A 21,550-nucleotide genomic window follows, 5' to 3' on the forward strand; every position below is an offset into this window, starting at 1 on the left:
AAAAATATAGAATATATATATATATATATATATATATATATATATATATATATATATATATATATAACTAAAAAATATGATACATAAAAAAAATATTATTATAAAAGATTAAAAGCAAAAAGTTATAAAGTTAACTGATGTTAACTTGTTGTTTGGTTTTTTTAGTTTTGTTTATTTTCTTGTTTTCTTAATGTGTTTGATATTTTGTTTGTTTTATTTTTGGAAAAGTGTGAGTTCACACTCTTTTCTCCCTAATTGGTGAAGCCAGACAGTGGTAATCGATATTGACAATTATAATCAATATTTTGTATAGGAATATGCAATTTATAGTTTATTAACCTGAGAAACTTGAAATGAAATGAATATTGAAAAATGGAGACCATAACGTAGAATTATACTCAAGTTGGCATCTAACTAGGGTTTTATATGACAATAAATGTTCCTAAATTATTGAAAACAAAGCCAAAAGTCTTTATGGTCTTGTCGATAATATTATTAATATGACATACAAAGGTGAGTTTACTGTCGAACAAAATACCTACATCAATAATTTTATTAACACAATTTAAATTTTCATCATTTAGTAAATATTGAAAAAATATAGGATTTTGAAAAAATGAATGAACTGACATCTATTTATGTTTAGTGGTAATTTGTTGATTAAACACCATTCAAAAAGATATCTCAAGTTTGTTTGAAGTGTAATACAATCATTAATGTGGTTAATCTCTTCATATAGTTTCATATCATCGGCAAACAGTAGAATGTTTATGTCAGCAAATACATCAACAATGTCGTTTATGAATATTATAAACAAAATGGGCCCTAAATGAGAGCCTTGCAGCATTCCACTTGTCGCCATAAATTCGTATGAATTTGTACCATTTATTCCCACACAAAGACTTCTTTTGAAGAAATAACTAGCAAACCAATTTAGTAAATTACCGTAAATTCCAAGTTAAGCTAATTTAACGATTAATATTTTGTTACACACCTTGTCAAATGCCTTGCTGTCAGTGTATACTGAGTCTACCTAGCATCTGTTTGCTAAGAATTTAGATATAAAATTCTCGTATATTAGTAAATAAGTTAGATTTATTTGAACAGAAGCAGGAGAAGAAATGTTGGTAGGGATTTATATTTTTTTATGTTTGTAGATATTTTATCGAGTACTATTTTTTCAAAAAGTTTAGGTATAAGATAGGTGTAAGAAAACTATGTTTCCATATATTAGGGAAACATTCTGTCTTTAATTATTGGTTGAAAATTAGAAAAAAAGGAACATATAGGCTGTTTAGACATTCTTTAATGAACACAGGGGGAATGTTGTCAGGTCCTGCACTTTTATTAGCATCTTACAAATTTACATGCTTTTAATATCATTAATTTCAATGTGTATTTCAGGTATGTTTAGACTGAGATTCGACGAGAATTCGGGAATTTCATTATTAGGTATATTCTTTTCATAGACAGACTTACAATAATCAGCGAATAAATTTACAATATTTTAAACATTAGTAAAACTATTCCATTGAAATTTATGGAAGTTGGAATATCCAAATAATATTTTTTTTGAGAATAAGTGTAGTTCCAAAATAGTTCCAAAATAGACATTTTTGTCGTTACATGAAGGACAGATTTTGTATTCATGGTCAACACAAATAGAGACAAGTGTTACAGACAGATCGAGATTTTCAAAAAGCAGCAGCGACCAGGTTTGGGATTATCAGAGACCGGCCTATGATCTTCACTTTGAATATTCAAGATTGCACGTTTAGTTTCTCTTATATCCCGGGTAAACTTGGCTATTGTAATTTTGCTCTCATATGAGGCTTTATGAGTGCCATTGAAAAATTCATAAGAAATTCACGCCGCTTGGTTATTTTCTCTTTATCAATGTTAGTTGACAGCTTGAATAAAACCCAAGAGTTGACACCAACGGCATTTAGCAACCCGTAGAAGAGACACATGGGCCACCCTTTGATCTTCCTGGACGTCGAGTAATTTTTACAAAGTTGGTCGAACACATCCACCCCGCAATTGGTTTTATTATATATAGTGTTGATAGGCCCTGACTATCAACATTGTACTCTAACCATTATCTCAAAGTAAAATAAATCATAAATAATGTGTAAACTTACCAGAGAGATGTCAAAAAACAACTTCAGTAATTCAAGTATAACTGTAAGGAAGAAATAACACTATTCCTACCACGGGGTTCGGGGGTACCCCGGAACACCTGTGGGCGCAAATGCACTTGCCAGGCGGTCACGGCTTACTGACGTACTTACGCGCCAATTATCGAGAGTAGATTAGCTAGAGCGATTTTAACAATAATGCAATATTTTTAAAATTGTTGATATTTTAAACACCGGGGGGGTACTCCAGTACCCCAGGTAGGGTTTAAGAGTTAAATGAAAAATGTCTACCTCAGAAGAAAGGAGGTCTTGGAGTGTATTCATTTTTATTTTATAGTTTGTAAATTTCAGTTTTCAATTAAAAACAAAAAAAGTAGAAATTCACCATTAAACACACAAATTTAGGGCAATTGATGATAATAATATAACAGGTCCTAAAATATTAGCAATTTTTCGTCCAGAAGAATTTTCTTTTCTTTAAATATTTGAAAATATTTCAATAAGATCATCCCAGAATTCAATTCTCTCCGCAAAAGGATTTGGAATTAGCCGTAGTTCATTATCAATATCCAGAGTAATAATATGTCTGTGCTCTGCTTCAACAGAAGGCCAAATCAAAGGCACAGTGGGAGTCAATTGGGGCGTGGGATTCCTGAAAAAAAAAATCAATTGAGACAAAATAGTTTCCATCGATTTAATAGATCCAAAATACAGTTATTACAAGTTGCTTGACTCCTCAGTGTGGTCTAGAGGTTGGAACTTTAGATCAAATATTTTTTGGTTGTCCTTCTCTAAGCAAATACCCTCTCTTCTAATATTTCTATTTTTGAGACCGATAATTCGTGGTGGAATTCCATTATAATATATTATAATAAAACAAATAAAAAACTTTATTCCACTTAATTCTCTCTTCTATCAAGCCTTATCTATAATCGCCTCCCCTCCATTCAACATCTCATATATTCTAAGTCTAAATTAGACTGCAATCTTCCATATAATTTTGAAATTTGCCAATTTAAACAAAATCAATGTATTAATTCATAATCACTCTCTCAATAATTTGAAATGATCATTATTACAATCAATTACAACCGATTCTACAAATAGCATTTTATACTACATTTACATTGTATGCTAATCTATGGAGATAAAATGCGACAACTACAATGATATTACGATTTAGAAAATATGGTTTCGGTCTCACCCGTGCTTAGCAAAGTTCGTCCACATATGAAGTAATCTCTTTGAAATCAGGTTATCGGATGAAGTTAGAGGAATTTGGTTAACACCATTGAGCTCGACATTAAACATGTAGGCTAGCTCGTCAGTATGGGCGGAGCTTGAGTATTGTAAATCTGATATAAATCTCATTAGGTTCACAGAACCATCGTAAGAGAATCTATAGAAATACGTAGGACAGGAATTTTTAGAAAACTGTTTAACTGTTGATATAACACCTCTGACAAAAGCAAAGTCTCCATACAGACTTGTCAAGTTGTTGGACAAATTCTCTGTCGTAGAAAAGTAATACTCCCTGATTTTTTCTTCAATCTCTTCGGTTTCATTGCCGTCCACAGCATCTGGCACAAACCTTTTAACATTAGGAATATGTTTGTTCTTTATTGCCTCCTTATCATCGGGTGCTGAGAATGCAGTAGTTCTGTAAACCCAACCATCCTTAACCACCAATCCCATTATCACGGGTACCTTGTTGAATTTACAAGAACTCATAATGTCTAGCGGAGAACTAGTGATGAAAGGATCGATATTAGGAAAAAGCTGTTCAATTGTTGGCGAAAATGCTAGTTTAATTGATCCAACTAACGTCGGAGAAATGGCTGCAAATGCCAAATCTCTTTCTGGTATTGTTCTCAAAAATTCAATGATGTCTTCTGCGCCTTCTGCTTCTTCTTTCCCTAAAACCCTCGCTATTTCTTGCGCTATACCTTCTGGATCGTTTTGCAGCGCCCAAGGACATAAGCTGGATCCTGATTGCATAATGGCCCCACTGAAAAGTCCCTTAGACATGGGAGATAGCATTTGGTAGTGAGCACATCCTGCTCCTGCACTTTCTCCGAATATCGTTACCTTCGCGGGATCCCCTCCAAACTGATGAATATTTTCCTGAACCCACTTGAGAGCTAGAACTTGATCTTTCATTCCGGCGTTTCCAGGAACATCTGGTGTATGTAAAGAAAGAAAACCGAATACGCCTAGTCTGTAATTGATTGTTACAACGATGACGTTATTTTCTACAAAAAGGTCTGGTCCATATAGCATTTGACCTCCATCTCCTAAAATAAATCCACCTCCGTGAATCCAAAACATTACCGCCAGATCTTTTGGTTCATCACACAATTTTGGGATGTAAACATTGAGAAAAAGGCAATCTTCTGTGCCGTAATATTTCTTTTGGAATAGCACGTCAAATTGAGTGCATGAATTTCCTGGAACAGTTGCATTAAGAATGTCGTCCCATTCTCCGAATGGCATTGGATCCTGGAATTACATTGATAGTTGAAAACTGAAAATTTATTAATTTCATCATAAATAGAAAAAAATCAATCTTATATAAAACCGTACACGAAATCGAAGGTCCCCAAGAGGAGGTTTAGCGTATGGTATTCCTCGGTAGCTGTCATATTGGAAGCCTGAATCAGTGCTAATCGTTTTTCCTCGTAATACGCCTTGGCTAATCTCTACAAGTGGGTCATTATTTTCTTGCCATGTACACCTTTAAAAAAAGGAATGTCCATTGCGACATTTAAGTAAGGATTTGGAATTTTGGAGTTTTATTATATACATAGAAGTTTTGAAAGGCTTCGTTTTTATAATTTTTGTTTTGCCTTCAAATAGCATTTTATCGTCTTGTATAAAATTTATGCAACAAAGAATTTAGAGAAACAACACAATGCACGCAAAATATGTTACTTTAAAGCGAAATATGTTACTTTACACACAATGTTATTTTAAAGCGTGACTTTATATCATTTATGTACGAAAGAATTTAGAAAAAAAACATAATTTATACTAAACAGACTATGCAATTTTAGTTCATGTCCAACACCAATAAAGATTTTATAGGCTTTGGTCGTGATATCATAAATCTTTAATTCAACTTTGATATTTTCCAAAGTACTTTATAATGCGTCATTAATTTATTATTATTCATTACCTATCTTAAACATGTCAATTACTTCAAACCATTACTGGCCTTATTGTAAAGCATATTTGTTCATATTGAACAACTTAATCAGCTGATGTTACCTATCACATCCATGTCAACAAAAGCGCACAAGACATTTCAATTACATTTTCTTAAAATTTTCTTTTTTACGTTGTATTCTTTGTTACATTTTTCTTCATGATTGCACATCAATAGTTTGTAATAAAATCTTAAGAAACCGAAATTTCTAACTGTCTTAATTATTTGATTATTGATTCATCGATAAGTAAAATATTATGTTCCCCACATTCAAATAATACTTTATTGAATTTTGACTCATTTATCAACATTTGTCTTGTGAGATAAACATGATAATTAATCATTCAACTTAATATCATTATATATTTGTTCAACTGCACGGGATATATTTACAAGAATATATATATAAAAACATACCTAAATAGTCATAACAATTAAGATTAGCACAATGCTACACTTCTCCATGGGTTCTATATAAATTTAAATGCAAATTTTAGTTTGATTACTGTTGCACAGAATAAAAATGTTCGTACTGTCACTTTTAGAGATTTTTCTTACATGACAGATCTCACAACGTCAAAAACTTCTTCTAAATTGAAATCCCAAAAAGTTTAATATATTTCCTGAAATCTGTGTTTTTTATTGCTCCCAAATTATAACGAACTGTTTTTGCTTATTTATAAATTTATGATGCACACACATTTAAACATTTTATTAGATAAGCTGTAATGTAAAAAAATATATATAGACAAAAAGAAACCGTAGTTATTTTTCGGTAGATCCATGGAGTATTTAGAAAAAAAAATATTAAAAAATAATTTAATAAACAAAAATTACCTAGTCGATACAACAGATCTCTGCAATACCACCCCAAATAATAATATAAATAGACTCTTCCTCCGTATGGGAACTCCATACCTCCGTATGGGAACCAGTTACTTCTGGCGTACCACAGGGATCAATCCTAGGACCGCTTTTATTTATACTTTTTATTAATACAGTTTCTGAATGTTTCATGCATTGTTTATTTCTCTTGTACGCCGATGACATAAAAATATTTGCTATTGTTAGAAATTTAAATGATTGTCTGCTCATCCAACGAGACTTAGTAAGGTTCGAAGCGTTTTGCAATGAAAACAAAATTTACCTAAGTTACAATAAATGTAAACAAATAAGCTTCACTAAAAATCATAACGCTATTATACACAATTATTATATAGGCAACTATTCACTAGATCGTGTATACTGTATAAGGGATCTTGGCGTACTTTTTGATTCGAAACTTCATTTCGATGCGCACATTAAAAACATTGTGAATAAAGCTTACTGCATGCTAGGCTTTGTTATCAGAAACAGCCGCGTATTTCGAAAGCCTGAAACCTACCTTCTGCTTTACTATACGCTGGTCCGTTCTCAACTTGAATACTGCACCTCCATATGGACTCCACTTTACGATATCTATAAAGAAAATATTGAAAGTATCCAGAAGAAATTTCTGCGTTACCTCAACCACAGAATGAGCGCACCTAAACGGGGATACACAAATATGCTCTCGAAATATAACGTCTCCACTCTTACTAACCGGCGAACTTACCTTGATCTAATGACCTTGTTCAAAATCTGTAATAACTTTATCGACTGTCCTGGCTTACTCAATCTAATAAACTTTAAAATACCACTCAGAACGACGAGGCTTAACGACTTATTCCATATTAGCCGGACGCGCACAAATGCTGGTGTCAGAGATCCAATCAGAAGAATGTGCGAATTGTATAATAAAAACCAAAACCTGAAGGATTCCGACATATTTTTTGATACATATAGTACTTTTGGCAGGAAATTGAAGTCTGTTTTACAATTAAAAAAAGAAAATGTGTACTTACTTCATTCACTATACTCTTTAAGTACTTTTTATGATCTATCTCTAAACTTGTTTACAAAATATGTGTACACTTTTATTTGATACTGAGCATTATCTATATACAAAATTTTTACCTTATTTACATGTAAAAAAATATTTAAAATTGTTATCTACCAGTCAATCAGTGAGAAATAGTTAGGATGCAGGCGAATTCTCAAGTTATTGTTTAAGAAAATTATCTTTTAATTACTGTCTGTATCTGTGTTTTCTCCTTAAATAAATAAAAAAAAATATATATATATATATATCTTTCACCGCTATCAGCGTTAAAATGTAATCATTAGGATTAAAAAAAAACTAGAACGCCTTTCAAAATAGATACACATAAGTGTAAAGGAAGTCGGCGATAGAATTGTAAATATGGAAAATTTATTACTCGTCCAGTTTGAACAATCAAAATTCAGATAAGTGAAATTGATAACAAAAAAGCATTTGTATAAATAGAGCCATGGATTCTTGAAATCGCATTTGTTTTCAATTGATTTGGATTCAACGACTTTAATGCAGTACAAACACCTAATATTAATTTACTGAAGTTTATGTACCATATATGTCTCAAAACTGAATTATTCAAATTAATTAAATTAAACAATGAAAAAATATTTTTTACCCCCGTCATGGTAGAGCGGTACGCTCCTCTAGTTTGGGTTAATCTTCACAACCAGTAACATAAAAAAATAAAATCAGCTTTTCGAACTTGATGTTCTGATAGTAATTTTTAAGAGCTTATTTGCAGCTTGTTCTAGAGTAAAAACATTTTATATCTCACTGGTGAGAGAACACTTAATAATATAAGAAGATAAACAACTACTAAAAGCGATTAAAGAGAAGTTCAGTGTAAAAATACCACAATGATGAAACTATCTTCTTAATTAATTATAAATTTAATTTTTGTTCATTTACATAAATTATTTAATCTTCAAATTTCGTTGAATAATAATTATAAAAATTAAATAATTATTCTTCTATTAAATATTCTTCATCCTGATGCTTAACACTCTTTTAAACCCAAGCGCCAGCTTTTATAGAAGAGAAACATTAAAAAACAAAAGCTGTGAAAACTAGTTTTATGGATTATTTTAGTTAAAAAACATTATTATACTCTATAAATTGATTAATTATTTAATAAAGAAAAAATATATTCACAACCGAAAAGCTGTTTGAATTTGCTACAGGAGTTTCAGGTTTAGAATTGAGTTCTTCCCAGATTTTATCCCATTTTCCTTCCAATTTTGAATTCTCCAACCTCCTTAAACCTCGCGAATTAAAAAATACTTGAAAACATATTTGTTTTACCCATTGTTATCGATGGTCCATAACACAATCAACATAATTATGTAAAAAAAACTCTTAATTTTCTCCATTTCGAAGCACTATATATTATGGCGTTATATCACTAAGGCGTTTGTTCCAAAATGACCAGCCCATCAATAAATATGCACGTTATTCTTGCTTACAAATATAATGATGTAATTCTATTTGATGTTTAAACAGCAGTAGTGTGGGCCAATTTCTTTAGAAATCTCTTTATTAGTAGTTGTTTTTTGTCCACAAGTCGTCAGTAGCCTTCATATCGCGCTCAACAGTAAGTATTTACGTAATTTTAGTTTATTTAATAACTTCTTGAACTCTTCTTTCTGAAAGTTTCAATAGAGACATTTTATCCACGAGGTAATTTATTTTATTTATTTTTTTATTTTTATTTATTTATTTAGTACAGGTGATGATACAATGACACATGTATACATAAAAATACTTTGACTGCCCAACTAGGAGGAATTCCCGTTCTAGGACAGTCAAAATTGAGTTAGTATTCATGCACGCATACATATTTTGTAAGAACAAAAACAAAAAAGGAAAGGAAAAAAAGAAAAGTAATATAATATATACATAACTAAAAGAAAAAAAATATAGAATATATATATATATATATATATATATATATATATATATATATATATATATATATATATATATATATATATATATATATATATATATAACTAAAAAATATGATACATAAAAAAAATATTATTATAAAAGATTAAAAGCAAAAAGTTATAAAGTTAACTGATGTTAACTTGTTGTTTGGTTTTTTTAGTTTTGTTTATTTTCTTGTTTTCTTAATGTGTTTGATATTTTGTTTGTTTTATTTTTGGAAAAGTGTGAGTTCACACTCTTTTCTCCCTAATTGGTGAAGCCAGACAGTGGTAATCGATATTGACAATTATAATCAATATTTTGTATAGGAATATGCAATTTATAGTTTATTAACCTGAGAAACTTGAAATGAAATGAATATTGAAAAATGGAGACCATAACGTAGAATTATACTCAAGTTGGCATCTAACTAGGGTTTTATATGACAATAAATGTTCCTAAATTATTGAAAACAAAGCCAAAAGTCTTTATGGTCTTGTCGATAATATTATTAATATGACATACAAAGGTGAGTTTACTGTCGAACAAAATACCTACATCAATAATTTTATTAACACAATTTAAATTTTCATCATTTAGTAAATATTGAAAAAATATAGGATTTTGAAAAAATGAATGAACTGACATCTATTTATGTTTAGTGGTAATTTGTTGATTAAACACCATTCAAAAAGATATCTCAAGTTTGTTTGAAGTGTAATACAATCATTAATGTGGTTAATCTCTTCATATAGTTTCATATCATCGGCAAACAGTAGAATGTTTATGTCAGCAAATACATCAACAATGTCGTTTATGAATATTATAAACAAAATGGGCCCTAAATGAGAGCCTTGCAGCATTCCACTTGTCGCCATAAATTCGTATGAATTTGTACCATTTATTCCCACACAAAGACTTCTTTTGAAGAAATAACTAGCAAACCAATTTAGTAAATTACCGTAAATTCCAAGTTAAGCTAATTTAACGATTAATATTTTGTTACACACCTTGTCAAATGCCTTGCTGTCAGTGTATACTGAGTCTACCTAGCATCTGTTTGCTAAGAATTTAGATATAAAATTCTCGTATATTAGTAAATAAGTTAGATTTATTTGAACAGAAGCAGGAGAAGAAATGTTGGTAGGGATTTATATTTTTTTATGTTTGTAGATATTTTATCGAGTACTATTTTTTCAAAAAGTTTAGGTATAAGATAGGTGTAAGAAAACTATGTTTCCATATATTAGGGAAACATTCTGTCTTTAATTATTGGTTGAAAATTAGAAAAAAAGGAACATATAGGCTGTTTAGACATTCTTTAATGAACACAGGGGGAATGTTGTCAGGTCCTGCACTTTTATTAGCATCTTACAAATTTACATGCTTTTAATATCATTAATTTCAATGTGTATTTCAGGTATGTTTAGACTGAGATTCGACGAGAATTCGGGAATTTCATTATTAGGTATATTCTTTTCATAGACAGACTTACAATAATCAGCGAATAAATTTACAATATTTTAAACATTAGTAAAACTATTCCATTGAAATTTATGGAAGTTGGAATATCCAAATAATATTTTTTTTGAGAATAAGTGTAGTTCCAAAATAGTTCCAAAATAGACATTTTTGTCGTTACATGAAGGACAGATTTTGTATTCATGGTCAACACAAATAGAGACAAGTGTTACAGACAGATCGAGATTTTCAAAAAGCAGCAGCGACCAGGTTTGGGATTATCAGAGACCGGCCTATGATCTTCACTTTGAATATTCAAGATTGCACGTTTAGTTTCTCTTATATCCCGGGTAAACTTGGCTATTGTAATTTTGCTCTCATATGAGGCTTTATGAGTGCCATTGAAAAATTCATAAGAAATTCACGCCGCTTGGTTATTTTCTCTTTATCAATGTTAGTTGACAGCTTGAATAAAACCCAAGAGTTGACACCAACGGCATTTAGCAACCCGTAGAAGAGACACATGGGCCACCCTTTGATCTTCCTGGACGTCGAGTAATTTTTACAAAGTTGGTCGAACACATCCACCCCGCAATTGGTTTTATTATATATAGTGTTGATAGGCCCTGACTATCAACATTGTACTCTAACCATTATCTCAAAGTAAAATAAATCATAAATAATGTGTAAACTTACCAGAGAGATGTCAAAAAACAACTTCAGTAATTCAAGTATAACTGTAAGGAAGAAATAACACTATTCCTACCACGGGGTTCGGGGGTACCCCGGAACACCTGTGGGCGCAAATGCACTTGCCAGGCGGTCACGGCTTACTGACGTACTTACGCGCCAATTATCGAGAGTAGATTAGCTAGAGCGATTTTAACAATAATGCAATATTTTTAAAATTGTTGATATTTTAAACACCGGGGGGGTACTCCAGTACCCCAGGTAGGGTTTAAGAGTTAAATGAAAAATGTCTACCTCAGAAGAAAGGAGGTCTTGGAGTGTATTCATTTTTATTTTATAGTTTGTAAATTTCAGTTTTCAATTAAAAACAAAAAAAGTAGAAATTTACCATTAAACACACAAATTTAGGGCAATTGATGATAATAATATAACAGGTCCTAAAATATTAGCAATTTTTCGTCCAGAAGAATTTTCTTTTCTTTAAATATTTGAAAATATTTCAATAAGATCATCCCAGAATTCAATTCTCTCCGCAAAAGGATTTGGAATTAGCCGTAGTTCATTATCAATATCCAGAGTAATAATATGTCTGTGCTCTGCTTCAACAGAAGGCCAAATCAAAGGCACAGTGGGAGTCAATTGGGGCGTGGGATTCCTGAAAAAAAAAATCAATTGAGACAAAATAGTTTCCATCGATTTAATAGATCCAAAATACAGTTATTACAAGTTGCTTGACTCCTCAGTGTGGTCTAGAGGTTGGAACTTTAGATCAAATATTTTTTGGTTGTCCTTCTCTAAGCAAATACCCTCTCTTCTAATATTTCTATTTTTGAGACCGATAATTCGTGGTGGAATTCCATTATAATATATTATAATAAAACAAATAAAAAACTTTATTCCACTTAATTCTCTCTTCTATCAAGCCTTATCTATAATCGCCTCCCCTCCATTCAACATCTCATATATTCTAAGTCTAAATTAGACTGCAATCTTCCATATAATTTTGAAATTTGCCAATTTAAACAAAATCAATGTATTAATTCATAATCACTCTCTCAATAATTTGAAATGATCATTATTACAATCAATTACAACCGATTCTACAAATAGCATTTTATACTACATTTACATTGTATGCTAATCTATGGAGATAAAATGCGACAACTACAATGATATTACGATTTAGAAAATATGGTTTCGGTCTCACCCGTGCTTAGCAAAGTTCGTCCACATATGAAGTAATCTCTTTGAAATCAGGTTATCGGATGAAGTTAGAGGAATTTGGTTAACACCATTGAGCTCGACATTAAACATGTAGGCTAGCTCGTCAGTATGGGCGGAGCTTGAGTATTGTAAATCTGATATAAATCTCATTAGGTTCACAGAACCATCGTAAGAGAATCTATAGAAATACGTAGGACAGGAATTTTTAGAAAACTGTTTAACTGTTGATATAACACCTCTGACAAAAGCAAAGTCTCCATACAGACTTGTCAAGTTGTTGGACAAATTCTCTGTCGTAGAAAAGTAATACTCCCTGATTTTTTCTTCAATCTCTTCGGTTTCATTGCCGTCCACAGCATCTGGCACAAACCTTTTAACATTAGGAATATGTTTGTTCTTTATTGCCTCCTTATCATCGGGTGCTGAGAATGCAGTAGTTCTGTAAACCCAACCATCCTTAACCACCAATCCCATTATCACGGGTACCTTGTTGAATTTACAAGAACTCATAATGTCTAGCGGAGAACTAGTGATGAAAGGATCGATATTAGGAAAAAGCTGTTCAATTGTTGGCGAAAATGCTAGTTTAATTGATCCAACTAACGTCGGAGAAATGGCTGCAAATGCCAAATCTCTTTCTGGTATTGTTCTCAAAAATTCAATGATGTCTTCTGCGCCTTCTGCTTCTTCTTTCCCTAAAACCCTCGCTATTTCTTGCGCTATACCTTCTGGATCGTTTTGCAGCGCCCAAGGACATAAGCTGGATCCTGATTGCATAATGGCCCCACTGAAAAGTCCCTTAGACATGGGAGATAGCATTTGGTAGTGAGCACATCCTGCTCCTGCACTTTCTCCGAATATCGTTACCTTCGCGGGATCCCCTCCAAACTGATGAATATTTTCCTGAACCCACTTGAGAGCTAGAACTTGATCTTTCATTCCGGCGTTTCCAGGAACATCTGGTGTATGTAAAGAAAGAAAACCGAATACGCCTAGTCTGTAATTGATTGTTACAACGATGACGTTATTTTCTACAAAAAGGTCTGGTCCATATAGCATTTGACCTCCATCTCCTAAAATAAATCCACCTCCGTGAATCCAAAACATTACCGCCAGATCTTTTGGTTCATCACACAATTTTGGGATGTAAACATTGAGAAAAAGGCAATCTTCTGTGCCGTAATATTTCTTTTGGAATAGCACGTCAAATTGAGTGCATGAATTTCCTGGAACAGTTGCATTAAGAATGTCGTCCCATTCTCCGAATGGCATTGGATCCTGGAATTACATTGATAGTTGAAAACTGAAAATTTATTAATTTCATCATAAATAGAAAAAAATCAATCTTATATAAAACCGTACACGAAATCGAAGGTCCCCAAGAGGAGGTTTAGCGTATGGTATTCCTCGGTAGCTGTCATATTGGAAGCCTGAATCAGTGCTAATCGTTTTTCCTCGTAATACGCCTTGGCTAATCTCTACAAGTGGGTCATTATTTTCTTGCCATGTACACCTTTAAAAAAAGGAATGTCCATTGCGACATTTAAGTAAGGATTTGGAATTTTGGAGTTTTATTATATACATAGAAGTTTTGAAAGGCTTCGTTTTTATAATTTTTGTTTTGCCTTCAAATAGCATTTTATCGTCTTGTATAAAATTTATGCAACAAAGAATTTAGAGAAACAACACAATGCACGCAAAATATGTTACTTTAAAGCGAAATATGTTACTTTACACACAATGTTATTTTAAAGCGTGACTTTATATCATTTATGTACGAAAGAATTTAGAAAAAAAACATAATTTATACTAAACAGACTATGCAATTTTAGTTCATGTCCAACACCAATAAAGATTTTATAGGCTTTGGTCGTGATATCATAAATCTTTAATTCAACTTTGATATTTTCCAAAGTACTTTATAATGCGTCATTAATTTATTATTATTCATTACCTATCTTAAACATGTCAATTACTTCAAACCATTACTGGCCTTATTGTAAAGCATATTTGTTCATATTGAACAACTTAATCAGCTGATGTTACCTATCACATCCATGTCAACAAAAGCGCACAAGACATTTCAATTACATTTTCTTAAAATTTTCTTTTTTACGTTGTATTCTTTGTTACATTTTTCTTCATGATTGCACATCAATAGTTTGTAATAAAATCTTAAGAAACCGAAATTTCTAACTGTCTTAATTATTTGATTATTGATTCATCGATAAGTAAAATATTATGTTCCCCACATTCAAATAATACTTTATTGAATTTTGACTCATTTATCAACATTTGTCTTGTGAGATAAACATGATAATTAATCATTCAACTTAATATCATTATATATTTGTTCAACTGCACGGGATATATTTACAAGAATATATATATAAAAACATACCTAAATAGTCATAACAATTAAGATTAGCACAATGCTACACTTCTCCATGGGTTCTATATAAATTTAAATGCAAATTTTAGTTTGATTACTGTTGCACAGAATAAAAATGTTCGTACTGTCACTTTTAGAGATTTTTCTTACATGACAGATCTCACAACGTCAAAAACTTCTTCTAAATTGAAATCCCAAAAAGTTTAATATATTTCCTGAAATCTGTGTTTTTTATTGCTCCCAAATTATAACGAACTGTTTTTGCTTATTTATAAATTTATGATGCACACACATTTAAACATTTTATTAGATAAGCTGTAATGTAAAAAAATATATATAGACAAAAAGAAACCGTAGTTATTTTTCGGTAGATCCATGGAGTATTTAGAAAAAAAAATATTAAAAAATAATTTAATAAACAAAAATTACCTAGTCGATACAACAGATCTCTGCAATACCACCCCAAATAATAATATAAATAGACTCTTCAGTAAGCCCATTTTAAAATAACGCACTTATCGAAGAAAACAAAACCAGAAAGTACCAAAGCGTACCGACTATTAATTGGCAACCGGCCAACAAGTTTTATATTATACTCGTACTAGCTGACGTGTAACCGGTGTTGCTCGGGTTTATGGAGAGTTTGAAATATATTTTTGAGGTTGTGAATTTCAATGTATCTAAAAAATAGTATCATTAAGGTAGAAATAATATCACTCTAGTTTTTGTTTCACTTGAAAACCTACCTAACTGTATACCATATTGATACTATTAAAAAAACTACATTTTATCAACTTTTTAATACTCCGTATTTCATTCCTTCTTTGGACGTCTCCAACTTATTTTACCATTCTCTCATTCATTTACCTACTCTCTAAACACTTCCGAATCTAAGAAGAACATGAGTTTATTTATTACACTGTTATACGTGGTATAATTATATAGTATTAAAATAGAAAATAAAACATTTTTTAACTTATTTCCACTTGTTTATTTTACCAGTACCGGTTTCGTCCTATTATGGACATCTTCAGGCTGGCAATTGAAATTCTTTTGTTACAGAATTTATACAAAATTAGGTACACAATGTCAAGGTAGGTACATATGTTTGGATTATTAAATTACAATGGTTCTTTAAGGTTAATATGTCATAAATAAGAAATAATAATATAACAATGGTCACTATAGCAGAATAATCGATAATTTAGTAAATAAAATAATGAATTTTCCTGCATACCACGCAGGACAATCCGGAAGAGAAGAATCAAACTGTACAAAAGAACACCTCCTTAGTTGGGCAAATCAAAAAGTGGGGGGGGGGGGGGGGGGGTTATGATCTATTGAACATAATTTTGCATTTACCAGAAAACGAAAATTATTTCCACAAAGATAGAGATGTCAAAACTCTTAACGTTTGCAACAAAGGATCAGAAGATTATATAATTTAATTACACAACTGTTATTTAAGGTAAATAAGTAAATCTATTGATGATTATTGAACATTTTGTTATTCATGACTTATGTCCAATGACGGTGTGTATGTTATTTCAAATGATATGCGTTAGGTAAGGTTAGGTTAGGTCGAAAGACGGTGTGTATGTTATTTCAAATGATATGAGTTAGGTAAGGTTAGGTTAGGTCCAATCACGGTGTGTATGTTATTTCAAATGATCTGCGTTAGGTAAGGTTAGGTTAGGTTAGATTAGGTTAGGTCCAATCACGGTGTGTATGTTATTTCAAATGATCTGCGTTAGGTTAGGTTAGGTCAGGTTAGGTCCAATCACGGTGTGTATGTTATTTCAAATGATCTGCGTTAGGTTAGGTTAGGTTAGGTCGAAAGACGGTGTGTATATTATTTCAAATGGTATGCGTTAGTTTAGGTTAGGTTAGGTCGAATGACGGTGTGTATGTTATTTCAAATTATCTGAAAATTAAGATATCTTACATACACATTTTACAGACTAAAAGAAGTGCTCTATATTGAAAAACTGATTTTAAAAATTTTATTTTGGTGCAATCTTATACTGAATAATAGGATGGGGTGGTGGCCGCATTGACTGTCTGCAGGCCGGTATGTCTTGCGGACAACCTTACCGACTTCACCAACTATCTTTCCAAAATACATACGATCATTCAAGACAACGAATACTCTGAAACCATTGTGATGGGAAATCAGAACGATCACACATCCTCCATATTCAGGAAAGAACTATTTTTCTACACCGAAAATGACTATAACAGTTGTATCGATGTGGAAAGACTACCGAATGACACAAATAAATTTATTAGCAATGCTCACAATACCACTACCTGACTCATCACTGTGTATGCGCTAATGGTGTTTAGGACAAAATAAAAGTCAGAAAATACACTATGATACCAACTGGACTGATCACTGGCGACATCTCGCGTAATCTCTGCTGAAGCAAATTTACCGTACAAAGTTTTGGCGGCCATGCAGAAAGGGCCGACGAGACACGAGGCTGGCCGAATGAAACGTCGTTTCCGTGCAAGAGCGTCGTCCCGTCTTGCCATGCTCGATTTTACTCCCCCAGGCGCGACAAGAGTTGTTTCACATCGAAAATTCTGCAATTATTTGTGGTTATTTTATTATTTCACTACTACACACTCAATCTAAAATTTTGATTATGATTGAAAAACTGAAAAATGAACAATATCTCTTCATTGTATAAATAGGTAATATGATTTCAGATGCGAATTGCTAATTAATTTGTGCGTGTTGGTTGCAAAATAAATACGTTTTCCAACTTAATCGTGATACAATAAAAACATTTAATTTGTTTTGCATTTGTATGACTTGACAATGGCCCGCGAAGCCGTATATTTTTCAATTACAGTGTTTAAAGCCTTGTTTATTCGCTTTCATGAATAATGTTGATTTTGTATTGTAACACGTAGGTATTTATAACACGTCGTGTAGTTAGATTAATTTTATTATTTTCGTTTTAGGTTATATTGTCGTCGATTTTCTGGGAGTTCAGTTATGTCGAATGTTTTATAATTCTAATAAAATAGGTAAAGGGTAAATGAATGATACGTTTACATAGAAGTAAGCCTTCCCCAGATTAAGATTCATAATAATGTTTAAATGCTGGTCTAGGATTGTGATGGTTCGTTGCAACTGACGGTCCAGGTTCGACCGTAACCTGAAAAAAGATTAAAAATTGTTAATATTACCTACGAGCGTTGCATCAAGCATACCCCAGATTGTTGTAATACTGTTTAAATGCCTAGTAAGAATTCATTCTTTCTAACACCGTTTAGTTCATATTTCTAACTATGACAATGTTTACAGAACTAGGACTGATGCATTTGTCGTTCTGATGACACCGGGTCACTGGAGCCAGGATGCGGCTAATGGCCTCCACCAACACGGTGGTGACCGCAGCCTACCAGCACCAATTGCACTCCTGAGTGAGCGCTGGGCCCGAGCTCACTCAAAACCACGCCCTACATAATTATTCTTAATTGCTTATTTTTAAATTTTCTAGTAACTCTCCAAGTTCATTGAACTGACGTAATTATTTTTTATTTTATTTATTTATAGATTCTCTTGAATTTCTTAAAATCTTTTTATTCACATAATTGCTGTTTATTTTTATGAATCTTCAGACATACTTGTGTTTCGTATATATTCTTTATAAAATGAATATGTACGAGTGTATCTATTATTCCATGGGACGTGTAGGATTGCCCTACTCTTCTTATATCCTGGATTCAAAAAAATATATATATAATTGAAATATCACAAAACTGCTGTACGAAACAAAGAAAACGTAACAACGATAAACTTATCAAAAGAGATAAATGAAGATAATAAAATCGATAACGCAAATAAATATTTTATGATGCACGTAAACACTTAAATTAACTATGATTCCCTGATAATTAAATTTACTTTTAATGGGACAAAACCACCGAGATAAATATCAACCAATAGATGTAACAATATATTTCCCATGTGTAACAAGCCCAAACTATCATACACAATGTACCGGCTAAAGAAATTACAAAATTACTAGAAATTGAGTGAAGTTATATTGTGAAGTTGGTACACGAGTTGCAGTTTATAATATTTTATAATTATTTTTTTTTTGGTAAACTAATGTTTTTAAGACAAGATTTTTTTATGCATAGCACAAAGGGTAACAATTATTTTACAAGCAATAATTATTCGCCTGAAACACTCATCCACATTGAAAAATCTCCTGATAAAAGATACATGACGCCAACGGGACTCGAACCCGTGTTCCTTCGATTTCCGGTCGACAGCTCTGACCACTGAGCTATGGCGGCTTATCTCTTACCCGCGAAATTATTCAATATATACTAGTGTTTCATTCAACAATTACTGCTTGTTACATTTTTCACCTGAAAACAACCAACTTTATTTTATATGAGAAAGGCATTGTAAGTGCTAACTCTCTCACTAGATGGCGTCGAGACAAATTGTCTACATTTTTAGGTGAAATACTTGAACTTGTCAAATATTAATTTTTTTTTTTTTTTTTGGTAAACTAATGTTTTTAAGACAAGATTTTTTTATGCATAGCACAAAGGGTAACAATTATTTTACAAGCAATAATTATTCGCCTGAAACACTCATCCACATTGAAAAATCTCAATGTGGATGAGTGTTTCAGGCGAATAATTATTGCTTGTAAAATAATATTTTATAATTTTATATAAGGATCATGGGGTCTCCCACAGTGAAATATATAACTTCACAATGTCGGATCGATAGGCGTAATTATCGATGATTTTGTACCGATCATGAAGCCTTATGTCAATACGATATTGACGAAAACCGTCATCATTGAGTGCCCTCACCCATACGCTCATATATACAATATTATTATAGTATAAAACCTTGTTGTGTTGATTGCATGGTATTGTGTTGCAAGTTATCTTGATAAATAAAGATAATGTATTGTTACTAACTTAACCATTGTTAGAAACTTATAAGCTCATTATTAGGAAAATTATAGATAGACAGTATTAAGCAATTTGCTAAAAATGATGCTTCAATACAGATTCACCTGGTTATGTCCATCTTCAAATGTACTACAGTATGCTACTTGGTATATTATTTCTTCACCGCACTAATACGAGCTTTTGAGTTTACCCCTTTAATGTAACAGAATAATTGGAAGTAATTAATGTGTCAAAGTTGTCAGAATGTTCCCGTCAGGTTTGGCCCTTTCCTCCACGTCAGTCAAGGTCAACCCGTGTTATATCACCTGGTTATAGGCTTCAGGCACGGGTTCAAAACCTATTGGTACCAAGGGTGAAACATATTATAATACAGTAAATTATACTATTTCACGATTTAAATAATTAAAATATATCATGATGTGGATCACAACCATAAAATAAAATAATTAACCATAAAATATTTTTTTCCTAGAAATTCTTCTGAGCGGTTTGCGATGGCATTATTTACTTTATTAAAAAGATAAATAACTTTGTTTAAATTACTTTATTTTTATCCATACGTGTCATGGACAGGAGTAAATATAATCTGAAGTTAAAAATTAAAATACAGACCAAATGCGAGAAAAGGGGCGGGGGGTGGAGGAAGGGGAGGGGGTTGAGGGAGGGGTAATTAATAATCAATATAAGGTATAATGTCATTAGATGTTAAAACCGATTAAGTTGGAAAATATTTAAAATTGTCTTAACTTTTTTTTTGCTTATACCTGTATTGGTATTAATAAGTTCCTAGTAATCAAAATAATTAATCTGCGATGGCTTAAAGTCTATATGTAGTATTTTTAAACCTAAAATTTAATCTGAATTATGATAATTTTTCACAAAGTGATCAGCAAACTTAGAGTCACTATTGTAATTTAGAGCCACGAGATGTTCTTTATCTTATATTGAAGCTTCTATTTCTACCTGTGTGAAAAATTGCAGTTATTAAGATTGATTTTATTAATATATAAGATTGATATAAACTCCTGATTTCTTTTATCTAAAATTAAGATGACTATTCGTAAAGGTTTTTGATCCACTGCATTAATAATAATTGTTGTCAATTGTCATCGATTATAGTGGATTCTGAATCGGTTAACACCTACAAATATCATAAAACTGGGGCCAAATTAAGGCAGTTTATAAACTCTCCCTTGGGGCCACTTGTCGCTTGGCTTCTCTAAAATGGGATCGCGACCTGAAAGAAGTTGGAAACCATTGGGCCACACGCTATAAGCTAAGGCAGGGCTTCCCAAACTTTTTTCAACTGTGACGCCCTTGGGAAGTTGCCATATTTTTGCGACGCCCCCCCCCCCCCAGTGACTAAAAATCTAAGCCCCCCGCCGCTCATTTGTACCAAGCGTAGTATTTCGAAGACCCCCCCCTGAACGGGTCACATAGTATGGGTACGTTACCTAATAACAATTTGTCAGAAAAACTCCAAATAGTATCTAAATTTTTTATTAGAAAATAAAGAACACAATATAAAAACAAAAATGGAAGCAAACAAAAAAGCATTTTTTTCTTTGGTATTAATAAGAAGGATGTGCTTGCTTTTCTGAGCATTTTTGATCTGTACTTATTCTTAATTACTGCAACTGCAG

The 21,550-nt window shown here is 32.0% G+C and overlaps 2 protein-coding genes across 2 annotated transcripts; both read right to left on the reverse strand.

Moving 5' to 3' along the window:
* Positions 1-2,455: 2,455 nt before the first annotated feature.
* On the reverse strand, positions 2,456-6,675 carry LOC149419582 (carboxylic ester hydrolase-like). The gene is made up of 5 exons (XM_089637608.1): positions 6,671-6,675; positions 6,181-6,261; positions 4,722-4,872; positions 3,343-4,637; positions 2,456-2,790 (listed from the first exon to the last, which is right to left on the reverse strand). The coding sequence occupies exons 1-5, from the start codon at positions 6,673-6,675 to the stop codon at positions 2,616-2,618; spliced, it is 1,707 nt and encodes a 568-aa protein (XP_089493734.1). The 3' UTR covers positions 2,456-2,615.
* Positions 6,676-11,778: 5,103 nt separating this feature from the next.
* Positions 11,779-15,516, reverse strand: LOC149419583 (carboxylic ester hydrolase-like). The gene is made up of 4 exons (XM_089637902.1): positions 15,381-15,516; positions 13,922-14,072; positions 12,543-13,837; positions 11,779-11,990 (listed from the first exon to the last, which is right to left on the reverse strand). The coding sequence occupies exons 1-4, from the start codon at positions 15,449-15,451 to the stop codon at positions 11,816-11,818; spliced, it is 1,692 nt and encodes a 563-aa protein (XP_089494028.1). The 5' UTR covers positions 15,452-15,516; the 3' UTR covers positions 11,779-11,815.
* Positions 15,517-21,550: the final 6,034 nt, after the last annotated feature.

This window comes from Hesperophylax consimilis, chromosome 12 (assembly GCF_061612785.1).
Source record: "Hesperophylax consimilis isolate HC1 chromosome 12, BYU_Hcon_1.0, whole genome shotgun sequence".
NCBI classification, from domain to species: Eukaryota; Metazoa; Arthropoda; class Insecta; order Trichoptera; family Limnephilidae; genus Hesperophylax; species Hesperophylax consimilis.